Source organism: Drosophila ficusphila, unplaced genomic scaffold, assembly GCF_018152265.1.
Source record: "Drosophila ficusphila isolate 14025-0441.05 unplaced genomic scaffold, ASM1815226v1 contig_414, whole genome shotgun sequence".
NCBI classification, from domain to species: Eukaryota; Metazoa; Arthropoda; class Insecta; order Diptera; family Drosophilidae; genus Drosophila; species Drosophila ficusphila.
The window spans coordinates 7049969-7062426 of NW_025064328.1; the positions used below are offsets into that span (position 1 = coordinate 7049969).

Consider the following 12458-nt stretch of genomic DNA (forward strand, 5'->3'; position numbering starts at 1 on the left):
ACCGGGCGGGGAATAACAGCTAATCAAGGCCAACGAAGGCCCTCGAAGGAGGGAAGGAGGCAGGTTGGATGCGATTAATTGCGCAAGAGGCAGCCACTCGTGTCGCAAGTAATGAAATAATCAACGGGAACCGGGGGTTACAGATCCCAGAGAATACATCCATCCTGCTGGAAATATCTGCCTTTATTATCGGGACCCATCACGAGCTGCTGCTCCTTCAGCTGCTCTTTTGCGTCGTTTTAAATTTCGTACCATAAAACAAAGTAAACGAGCGGGGGATTGTAGCACTACGGGCTTGGAATCACACAGGGGAAAATTGCTTAAAAAGACCCTAGTTTATAATGGTATTCAACAAGACATATGCAAACATATTATTTGTGTATATAAGATGCATGAAACAATTCTAAAGAGCACAAATAATGTGCAGTAGCTATTCATATAAATAAACATTGGTTCTTCTTAAAGCTGATTATTCTTACTGAACCTTTAATTAAGAAATCCGGTTTAAATAAGTAATTTCCCGAAAGGAGAACCTCTTATTCAATCGAAAAGTGGATTAATCCTGTCTTGATAGGTATTCTTCTCACTGTGAGTTAACTAAGCAAATAGAGCCGTGCTGAAACGAAATAAAATCAAAATAACTAAAGGCCTATTGACACTGCTCTGAATTTTCCCCTGTGTACTCAACCACTTGGCGGCTGTTTGCCGGATCCTTGGATCCCTGGCCATAATGAAACCGAATCCAGGCAAATGGAGGTTTGTACTCGTGTCGTCGACTGATACCACAACAGCATCGAGTATCGGGGCATCGAGCATCGAGCAACGAGGCTTCATAGCTTCATAGCTGCGATGCCTCGAGTGGCAACGCAAACTGCTTAAAGGCAGCGAGTGCAAATGGGAGCGAAACGCCTCAGCGGAGAAACATCGGCATATTGTAAACCCAAACACAGATACCCACACCCACACTCACACCCACAGCCATACCCATAAATTACAACCCAGCCGCACACACAAACACATACACACACACACACACGCACGAGCACTATAATAATGGCGCGAATTGCGTTAGCAAAATTTATTTTGCCAGGGAGGAGTAACGAGATACGCGTGCGAAAAACCCTCCCCTCTCCCCCTCTCCCCTCTCCCCCCTCTCCCCTCTCCCCTCTCCCCTCTCCCCTCTCCCCTCTCCCCTCTCCCCTCTCCCCTCTCCCCCTCTCCCCCTTTCCTCTTTATCTCCTCCTCGGGGCCCATTTCCCGGAACTTTCTCTATTCCCACAATTTGGGTCAAAATTGTAACACTGTTTTCCTCGCACCAACTGGTTAATAATTAAGCTTTAGCTTTTGAAAGCCTATTGTGTCCGTATAACCAACTTAAGTATAACAAATTTTGAAAGAGAAAAAAATTCTTCCTAGTTATTAATTATTTTATTTAGGTAACAAGTTTATTTTAAGATTAATTGTAGTCCTTCAAGTATTTTAAATCCCCTTTATTTCCAGAAAACACATGGCAAAAGGAATATGAGCTGCTCGAAAATATAATTGTCACCTCTATTGTTCCATCAAGTGTTATTATTGTGAGCTCCACTGTGTTTCGGGCTTCAATCTCCGCCAGCATTCCCACGAATGCGTTATGCGACGCTATGCGTGAGCGCGTGGCTTAATGAATAAATATTCAAGCACATTTCGGGAGTTCGGTGCGTATGCGTGATATTCATTACACGCTCTAATCACACGCACGCACTCGGAGCAGCGCATACGGGCCATTTGGCACTCATCTTCATCTTCACTCCATCCGGCGGATATAATCCGCGCTTTGCATTCATTATGCATCGCACTGTTCGGATCGTAAATTGTGACCATATGGGTGCTATTTCACTTGTATCTCGTTCACCTCGTTTTTAAAGCTCTCCCACCGATTGACCAATTGTTTTTGGGGAAAAAGCAGCGGGAAATGTATCATTTTTCATTGTCACCTGACGACAGGCCGCTCTTAATTAACTTAATTGGAGCAGCCGGGCTTAAGGGCGATCCCTGAGTGAGGAGAGAAAAGTGAGGAGAACAGGACAGGTGTAAGCTGCTTACTCGGAATAGGAAGAATGTTGCCAGGCAGCCAGGCAGCCAGGCACTTGCCGTGGCATCTCAATTCATTTCGCTCACTGAAATATTTACGGGAATTACTTTCGTTCGGGAAATTCCCTGCAATGACAAACAGTGAGTGCTGGAAGTAATCGAACATCGAACATCGAACATTCCCGGGATGAAGGGAGCTGGATATCAAAGTGAATTCCTTGGAATCATTCACTCGCGTTCACGTTCACATTCGAGTTGAACATGTGGAAAGACCCGGGGGTTAGCCGGAGTGACGGAAACTTAATTATACTTTTTCCATTTCGTTACGCTGCCGAAACAAAAGAAGGAAAACGGGAAGGGGAAAGAAAATTGGGTTTCATTTGCATATGCTGCTTCTGGCTTGAATGATTTCAAAGTCCCGAATTAAAAATTTATATTACTATGCAAACTGCAGGTCCAGCAGCTTCTTGGTGACCAGGGGGATCTGGGTATTTGTGCCCGCTTGTCCCCAGCGGAGGAGTAACAATTTATGCAGCTCCAGTGGCTCCAATATCCCGCTGTAACCGAATTGATGGCGTTGCAGGCAGTTTCAAATTAATTTAGTATGTATAAACTTGTCAGGATATTCATCCTGGGACAAGGGCGGCCAGCTCAGCTCCTGTCTCTCTGTTGGGATTCAATTTCAATTTGGCATTCAGGCGTTAACTTGAAAAGTCTGTGATTTATTGTACGTATAAGAAGATTTACTTTCAATCTTTCGCCCCACCTGGCTGCCCTTTCCTTTCCCTCCTTTCCCCTCCCCTTCCCCTCCCCTAATCCTTATCCAATGTGCTCCTTGTCAGTTGGACTATACTAGGCGAAAAGTCCTCTTAATTTACAGAACAACTTTTCGGAGTGGAAAACTATTCGATTTGGAGTTAGTGAACTCTCAATTGAACTACTATTTCAGGTAAATCCAATTGGATATCTGGGCTTAGAATGTCTGCTTTGCAGCTTAAATTGTAGGACATTCATTTCATTTTCAACACATTTGGGGGAAAATGATGCTACGTGTAAGTACAAAATGTAAGAAAATAACAACATATTTATTTATTGGCGTAGGGAACTTCTATACATAATTGAAATATTTACGTTTTTGACATTTTTGTATTGCAATGAAGTGTAATATAAAAGTTAACCTTTAGAAAGGGTAAATCATGTTCAGACAAAAGCTTTTGAATTATACACTTCATTTATTCTATATTTTCTTCTAAAACCGAATATTTTTCGCAGTGCACACACGTGAGCTGCCGTAAGCTGAACCGCCTTTCATCGGTCTTCCCAAGTCGCCAGGTCAGGGATTAGAGTGTAAGACGTAACCCGAACCTGAGTGGAGTGAGCTCTTGACTTCTGCTGTGAGTAGGGTCTCCCAGCTGATCCTGTCCTGCTTCTGCTTCTCCCAATGCTCCCACCTATCCTGACCCTCATCCGCTTTCAATTAATTGCAGGAGCAGGGCAGGACATTTCGGCAACACTTACCCCATCCGGAATGCACTTCGGTGTGCTGGCGGCACTCGGCGAACTAAACTCCCGCAGAACATCCTGCAGCTTTCGGGTGGAATCTGCAAGACAAGCGTTAGACAGGTGAAAGGATACTGGATACAGTGTACAGTATACAGGACAGGTGAGCGGTGAGCGGTGAGAGGTGAGTGGTGTAAGCCAGGGATTATGCAAAGTTCAGTTTAGCCGGGCTGCGCGAGTGGAGAGACGCAGGTTACAGGACACACGTCAATCGCTCGACTGGCGCCAGGTGGACTGAATCGACGTCTTAAGTGGAGCAGCCGAGGTGGACAGGTGTTGTTTCCCCCGAGCAACTCAGGTGGGTCAGCTGCAGCGCAGCGGGGATAATTAACTAATGGAAAACAAGTGGTTCGTGCCAGCAAATGCGGGTGGGTGGCAGTGGGTCGGATGACTCGGTTGACTCGCCGCAACAAATGCCCGGAATAAACTCCACGGGCGGCCTTCCGCCCGAAATGTTGCGCCCAGAATTTTATTAACCTAATGAGAGTTGTGTGTTTGCCAGTCTACAACCGCAATTCAGCAGAGTGTCTGCACTCGAGTGCAGTTTCGCTTTCAGAGTTCGAGCTGCTGTTCCAGCTCCCTGGCAACGCCACCTGCCGCTGACACTTTTGATGGCCCTCGCTCGGGGAGAACGACACGGCAGACTGGAAACAGTTTAACCGCACTCTAATAAGCACCTGCAGCCGCACCCATACTTGTACATCCTGTGCCACGCCCCCTTGCAGCAAGCTTGCAACCTCATGTTGCAATACGGGCTCCCCGGACTAAGCTGCACCCAAAAAAGGAGCTCCTTTCTCTTCAAATGCTGTTATCCGACCTCTTTCTATTTCGTTTTGGCAAATTGATACTGTGAGTTGGGAAAAACTTGATCGGATTTCAGCAAATTTGTTTCTTAGTAAGTGAAAGATTTTCCTTTCTTAAAATCGAATTTGCATATTTTTCCTCTTTTTTACAAATCAAAATTTGAGACCCAAATAAATAGGAATGAAATTGATGAATCTGAAATTTAAGGAACTGAGTTTAAAACTAAAATGAATTCACCTAACTGAAAACAATATAATTTGTTTTAACAAAAAATTAAATTCGGTACAGGAAAATGTAAATTAAAAATATTTAACAATCTAGTATACCTAATACTAATCCTAATAATAATATACGTTCTTTCTTTACGTTCTAGTCGAGCTTCTTCGACTTGGCAGTGGATGAAGTGGTGCTAGCTGCACTGGAAGAAAGGCTGCTCTTTTCCCCGCCGACGGAGCAGAGCTTAAGAAAGGTCCAAGTTCGCCACTTAGGATTACCATGTGTATGTGCTCCGTGTAAGATCCCATAATCCATAAGCTCAACATTCCCATTTGCCGTGCCGTGTAATTCCCACTGCCAGGCAACCCGGCGGATGAAGTGGAGCGAAGTGCTCACCCAAAGGTAAACTACTTTGTCATGTCAAAGAGCTTCGCTGCTGCAGCAAAGAATGCAAACAGTGCGCAGACATAACTCTGGGCGATGTGAGGAGCAGATGTGTGGCAAGGATGCTGCCACAGAAACGCTCTTAAAGATGCGCTGCTTAAGCTTCGGCTGTCATGAGAAATCTGCTGAGTTGCAAGTGCACGACAAGCGAAAATGTAAATGTATCTGCAGCAGTTATGGGATATGGGATATGGAATACGGGATATATACTCTCCACTCGCCTGGGAAACCAAAAAGGTGTGTGAATAGACGTGCTTACTAAAAAGGTAAATCGTATGTTTAACAATTTGTTTACTTTAAAGGGTTGTTTAAACAAGGACACATTAATTGCTGTAACATTTAAAGTTGTTTATTGGAATCAGCAATTTGAGATTCGTTTTACTTATGCAAGCATAAATGTATGCATTAAAAGTGGTTATTCAATTAAAGGGAATAAAAACAAAAAAGTAACTGGCCTGTCTGTCAATCGCAGGAAAAGTGAAAAATAAAGCTCTGTCCGATTTGCATTTTCCGGTTGTGAATGTGTGTGTGTTTGATTAGTGCAATTTGATTTACTGCTTTTCACTTACATGATGCCAACTCCTGCAGCTGCAAAAATTCGCGTGGCGATAATTTATCCCATTTCGGTGCTGCGATGCCGATATTCATTTTGCCTGTAAATATGCAATACATAACAAATGGTGACAAATTGTAATTTCCATCATAATGCGGGGCAATCAAGGACGAAAAGGCGGGGAGTGCGGACGTATAATTTATAGCATTCGCATTTCGAATTTGCATTTCCAGTTCGCAATATATGTAAGTGCCAAACTATCGACACAAGCCCCACAACCACACAGCTCCACAAAAATACGTGGGTTCTGCGTACGTGATTGTGGCATCGGCAATCAATATATTTTACAGTGTGTGTGTGTGCGATGAAAACTAAATTGCTTTAAAATGTTATCTCCCTCTCGCTTCTCTTCTGTCATCTCCCACGACCCATGGAACACACATCGCACATCTGTACATTCCCTGCGATATATTTAGCCATCCTCAAGTGGCCAGCGGATGGAATATCCTGTGATGCCTGTCTAAAACAGCAGAAAGCAACTTCACAGGCACAGTGGCACACAGATCTTTCTTCTGCTCTTCTTTCTCATTTTGATGTCTTTAAGAAGTATCTTATTAAATGCAAAAAAGTGGTTCAATAAAAACAACCGCTCGAAGAAGTAAAAGGTTGGGTCATAAAAAAAATATACATTTATTATTAATATGTATAATCATGTCTTAAAAGTTAAAAAATAAAACAGTTCATTAAAAAAGTTATAATAAAAAAGAAAACTACACTAATGTACAAGCTTCATTTTGATATTTTCATTGCATCTTAAAACTTTAAACAACAATGGCAAAATTATTATTGTCGTATAATGCAATTGCCAGCTTTGACACATTAAAATGATTATTCTCCTCCTTTTCTTTTACTTTTAAACATTTGCATAATACTTTTAAAGTCTGTTTATTTTTAGGAAAAGAGTTGTTCAAACATTTGTTTGTTCGTGAGTCTTCATAAAAATAACTGACCAACTTGATTACAACTAATTGGTAAATTGAGCCTGAAATATTAGGCTTGTGTAAGCTATATATATATACGTCATCTGAAATGCAAACTAAGTATTTCTTGTTCTATTCTTCAGTTAGTAAGAAGTGAAATTAAATTTTAGCCTCGTCTCTCATCTCTCAGCGCCTTTAAAAGCCCAGTGAAATGTCGCACGCTGAAAACAAGCAACTGGAATGGGTAAGAGTGGCCATTAGCCAATTTTAGTTTTCGCCATATGTCAGCTGGTGTGCCAGTATGTGTGTGTGTGTGTGTTAGTGTGCGTATGTGGGGTGTGTCGTCTGCCGTTTGACACGTCATTACTGGCATCATCATTATCGCATTACCTTAAATTGGTAAAGAGGCCTACCGGGGACTGTAAACGCAGTCTTGTCTCCGAGAATTAATTTCTAAAAACTAAAGGCACCTGCCAATAAGGCATCTTTCAAGTCCAAGCACGAAATATATTCCGCCTTAGGCAAACGACTCAAAATTCCGCTGATTTGAGGAAGCGGATGGCTGCGTCTTTCTCGTGTAAAGCTATTGACTTTTCGACCATCTAAACAAATTCTAACTTTACCAGGTTTGGTAACCATACAATAATAGGGAAGACCAAGCTCCGCTATCTCTTCAATTACGCCCATTTGCAACATCCTGCTCAATTTCGGCGTACATACTTTCTCCAACAGCTGGCGACACTGGAAAATGGCGCTGTTTAATGCTTCGGCTTCTCCACCCACATCTATTGCATGAGTTATTAAATTCGTTTTCCAAGTCCTTCTGTGAATGACGGGAAACAATTGATGACATTGCCAAGCTTTGCTTTTTCCTCAGCAGACAAGTCGTGGTGCTCCACCTCGACCTTGCTGCTAGCTTCGATAGTAGTTTCTAACCTGATATATTAAGGTTTTTTGGGAGAAGATCATATAGTCTCAAAAATTCTATACCTAAATAAAGATCATTTTCAAAGACGGTACTAGGTAAATATTTAAAGGTTTTTCTTGTCTCTCCATATTCTACGTCAATTTCCATTCTTCCTACTAGCTTTCTGAGGTCGTCCATCTGCTGTTTTGGCTTTAATGTTTAATGGTTCTTGTATCTTTTCTTTTTCTTCCCCTACTTTAGCTAGATCTCCTCCAATACAACTTATTGAGGGCCTTGAGGTCCACCAACCAAAAACAGTACGGTCTAATAAGCGAATCGGCAGAAATGGGATCGTAGGGATGAGAACAAATATATTTCAACCTTGAGCCTACAGCTTTTAACATTCTGCCAAAACCTTTAATTCTTCGGCGCTGCGAGACTTAGTTCCTAAGGGATGTTCAGAAAACACAGTAGGGGTTAAAATCTGAGGTAACTTTTAAGTTTACAATGCAGTAGAGAGCCGACATTGTTTGATACGTCCGGGGAAGTTGGTGATGCGACTAATGGTGCATTCACATCTGATCGGTCCATAGTTGATTTGACGCGAAGGGGCTCAAAGTCTTCGGTTTGAACTGCGACTTCGAACTGCCGGGCTTTAAGTTTTTGATTTCACGCAGTTGTGTTATATGAGGCGGCTTTGCAACCGTAACAAAATACGCGCCTCCTCTGTGCAATCTTGGTATCTGTGCCCTTCTTGCGGCAATTCCAGCATACTACAAGGGAAAAGGCGTCCACCTCTAATTCCCTTTGAGACCCATTCTTCAGAATCCGCTCTTGGATTCAAGCCTGGAGACTTCTCGTCTAAACGGTGTGTTTTTTTTTTATCCGTGCAGCAGCGCCTGACATCGTCTAAGAAAGCCCCTCGCGTCGATGACAAGTTCCTCTCAACTCAGATCTACTGAAGAAAAATGTCACTTCACATTCTTACTTTCACAATTTAGCCTGGGTCTCAAATTGTTTTGAGAATTCGGACAAGTTTTCGCGACGACCTGGTACTTCTAACCTAATCGACTAATACGTTTACACTATCGTAAAAACTATCAAAGATTCATTGGGCTTTTGTTTTCTTTTGATTAACTCTTCTACATCAATATCGTCCCTTTTTTACGAAATTGCAATAAATGTTAGGCGTCGATAAGACATAAATTCGTTGGCTTTGCCCTCGAATAAGACGCTGAAAACAAGCAACTGGAATGGGTAAGAGTGGCCATTAGCCAATTTTAGTTTTCGCCATATGTCAGCTGGTGTGCCAGTATGTGTGTGTGTGTGTGTTAGTGTGCGTATGTGGGGTGTGTCGTCTGCCGTTTGACACGTCATTACTGGCATCATCATTATCATCATCGCCAACATCCTCATCGTCATCGTTGTCGTTCTCGTTAGGATGGGCATAACCACGAGCCGCTGGCTAATCAATGGCATAATTTCCCCGCGGAATCCCTGTCACAGTTGTGACGTCACACAAGTTGATGGCATTTCGGGTAACGCACACACATTCACACACACATGACAATCAAACGCCCACGCTTACGCATTTACAGGCAAAGGTATGGTATGTTTCAGCCACAAAGAGCCAAACATATATACACACATCATATATACATATATATGTATTATAAAATAGAGGGGGAATTATATTTGATATACATGCTTATATATTTGTTGGCTTGGCTTTTCTGCGTTCCCAATTCGCTTGGCGTTTATTTTTACTCTCTGGCCATTTAGCGTTTTATTTATTCATTTCACAAATCTTTCTCTAAAGCTTTTGTCTTGCCCTCGTTATATTTAGCCGGCTATAATCAACTGATTGACTAACTTATCATTTCATCCACTGCCGAGCACTTGTCGCGTTAACTGCGGGAATGAAAAGTGGAGTGTGGAGAGTGGAGAGTGATATTTCACAAGCGATTTCCGCTTAATGCAAAAGTAGTTTGTCCCTTTTTGCTCGTTAAATCTTAATAGAGCCCCGCACCGCCATTATTCACAGCTCATTTGGCCTTAATGCCCGGAGCGCGTTAAGAGCTCCAACTATACAATGCCGGGATAATAAACTAATGAAAATGCAAATGAAACATACAAATAAATAGTGCAGCATACATGGCGTATGCGCAATCTGAATGTTAATTGCGCCTCTAATGGGTGGGTGTGTTTGTGTGTGTTTGTGTGTGTTCGCCTGCGAGTGTTTTTAAGGCATCATCATAAAATTCGCATTTTGGAAGTGGGATATCTGGATATTCTGCTCGTAATGGCCCTTGGCCAGTGGCAAAAACTTCAATAAATTGACTTGGATTTGTCTGTCGGTTGTCTTTGTTGGTCAATGGAAGCGCTCGTCCTGCGGCCCTTTGACATTGGAGTGCAAAAACCCAAAGGACAACAGAACGACAGAGCAGTAGGAGAGTTCAACGGACTCTCAAGTGCTGTGCTTTTTATGCTGTCCACATAAAATATTATTAGATTATGCTCTCCGTTCGCTCCACTCGCACACAATGAGCATCAGATTCCGATTCAGCTTGTCCTCGTCCATTTACGTGTTTATGTGTGTCTGCTTGTGTGTGTGTCTGTGTGTGTATTGGCCCTCTTATTGTTTTAGCCGAAACAAAATTGCCATAAAATCTAGCACATAAATGTCCGACACAGAACCATTTTCCCTTCTTTTATGCTTTAAATTGGCCCGCCAAATCATTATACTTCAACGGTCCACATTCCCTCTATCTTCGGTCGGAGCAATAATAAAAGTAAATCAAATAAAACAGCGGCATATTGCGTTTTTTATGGCCTTTAGCTTTGTGGCCCTGTTTAATGGCCGCCGCACTCTGATCGCCGGCCAAAAAATCATTTTTGCCCTGCGCATCAATAACCATTCCGTTTATTCAAAAATCAGCCCACCCACTTGAGTTCGCCTTTGAATTGTAATTAGTTAACGAGATTTATGAATTTATGAAACACCCAATCAGGCGATTTTAATTCACTTCAGGGAAGTGTTTTTCAGCACTAATTACTTTGAGAGCAAATAATAATATCGATGGATTAATGCAATCAGAAGGACAAATACAAATTCGATTAATCGTTAAATTAAAGTTAATCCAGAAAAATAACAGTTTTCAAAAAGGAATGTTTCCATTTTAATAAAATCACTGCAATAAACAAGGATGATATTTATCGTATCTCATTGAAATTTCATAAGTCAATAAAAGAAATGTTGTTCCTTTTTAATTTGCAAACAAAATAAAATGATGAACACAAACAAAAAAAATAACAAAAAGAAGTAATTACAAAAATATATTACTCCACAAACTGTTAATAAAAACTTTGATTTGGATAATTCTGGTGGTGCTAGGACTTTGTTTATTATTCAACCTAATCTACTTTTACACAATAAAGGGCACTCATAAATTTTCGAATAGTTTTAAGCTTTTTACAATTAAACGCTATTCCTTTGATGAAACGCCAATGGGGAGATATCCGCAACATAAATAAATAAAGAGGTTTGTGTCGGACCGTGAATGCAAGTAGTATTAAATAAATAATTGTAAATCAATTGATGTCAGGCATAAATAATTTATTTAGCTGCAGCATTCACTCCCGATCTCCAACTTAATTTAACTTTAAGTTTTTTTCGTTTAAATACGTAAACGAAAAGGATATGTGTCCGTGTGCAAACAGGACCCAAAAAGTCTGAGACGCGCTGTAATTAAAGTTCCTGATTTGATCGCAAAAAATAAATCCATCATTTCCGCGCGGGCCCTGCAAAAGTTCGAATATATTTTCAATCGATTGCTCTTCCCTTTGGCATTCAGGGCGTTGAGTGCGGAAAATGTTTGCCTCCGCTGAATATGAATGGCGACGAGTGTTTGCTTTTATGAAATTGACATTATTGTTTATCTGATGCGTGGGCTGTGCACTCGCAGTGGCTCCTCCATTGTTTTCGGCTGACAATCATACAAACAGCCAGCGAAAAAAACACGCTGCAAGATTGTCAATGAGCATTGCACACAATTCACTTGCTCCTATTTTATTTTGGATGAGTGCAGCCATCGGCTATCTGGATCCTAGTTCCTGAATCCTGAATTCGGAATCCTGTCAGCGACAATGCTCGTATTTCAAGCACCAATTCTGCACTGTTTTCGGGAACATGCACTGCAAAATGACCTTTTATATCAAGGGTTTCATGTGTATATAAAAACCATAAATATTCATTGCGTTTGCTTAAAATTTATTTAAATCTTTAGTTCACACATGGTTGGTTGTACAGCGCAAGCATACCCTTTTATATTTTCTTTTTTGTACAGTAAGCCCTTTTGTATACACTTTTTTTAACATTTTAAATTTTCTTTTTTGTACAGTTTGGTTGATCAGATTGACAGCTGGGTATTGTTGTAGAAACCTACTACAATAACAAGCTCACCAATTACCTCAAGGCTATTCAAAATATTCAAAGCCCAGCTAAAATGTTCAACTGGATATCGAATCATCGAGCCTCTGGCAGGATGAAAGTCCCGTTATAATCCCCGTGTGCTCTGGCTGTTCTAAACAAAAGCGTTAGCATACTTTTTGGGGAATGTGTGAACTGAGCTGCAGGGCTTAAGCCCGTGTTGCATGTGCCACATGCTGGGGCAATTGCGCGGGAGTGTGAAATGCCCGCCCGCTAAACGCTTAAACTCCGCCGTAAACTGTCAGTTTAGCATGCCCACATCGATGGTCAGATGCAAGAGGACACATAAAAAGAGAACCCCTAACATATTTACAAAAAGAAAGGCGAAAATGAATTATTGTAATGTTCAAACATGTTTGTTGGCTGTTTGTTTAAGCCCGTTGAAGTGTTTTTTTCATTTCCCGTGTAACTCCTGCCCCAGGGCAAATGTCA

The 12458-nt window shown here is 41.6% G+C and overlaps 1 protein-coding gene across 5 annotated transcripts in view; it reads right to left on the minus strand.

The window, feature by feature from the left end:
- The window catches only part of LOC108101535 (diacylglycerol kinase 1), a 50473-nt gene that overhangs the window by 26049 nt on the left and 11966 nt on the right, over positions 1-12458 (minus strand). For 4 of the 5 annotated variants that reach the window (XM_017205914.1, XM_017205915.1, XM_017205912.1 and 1 more), the window contains exons 3-4: positions 5667-5750; positions 3592-3674 (exon numbers count right to left, since the gene is read on the minus strand). In XM_017205914.1, the coding sequence (XP_017061403.1) occupies positions 3592-3674; positions 5667-5745 (162 nt within the window). In that variant the 5' untranslated portion in view covers positions 5746-5750. Of the gene's footprint in view, positions 1-3591; positions 3675-5666; positions 5751-12458 lie in introns of those variants that run through there. The other variant, XM_017205916.2, reaches the window with a different exon arrangement.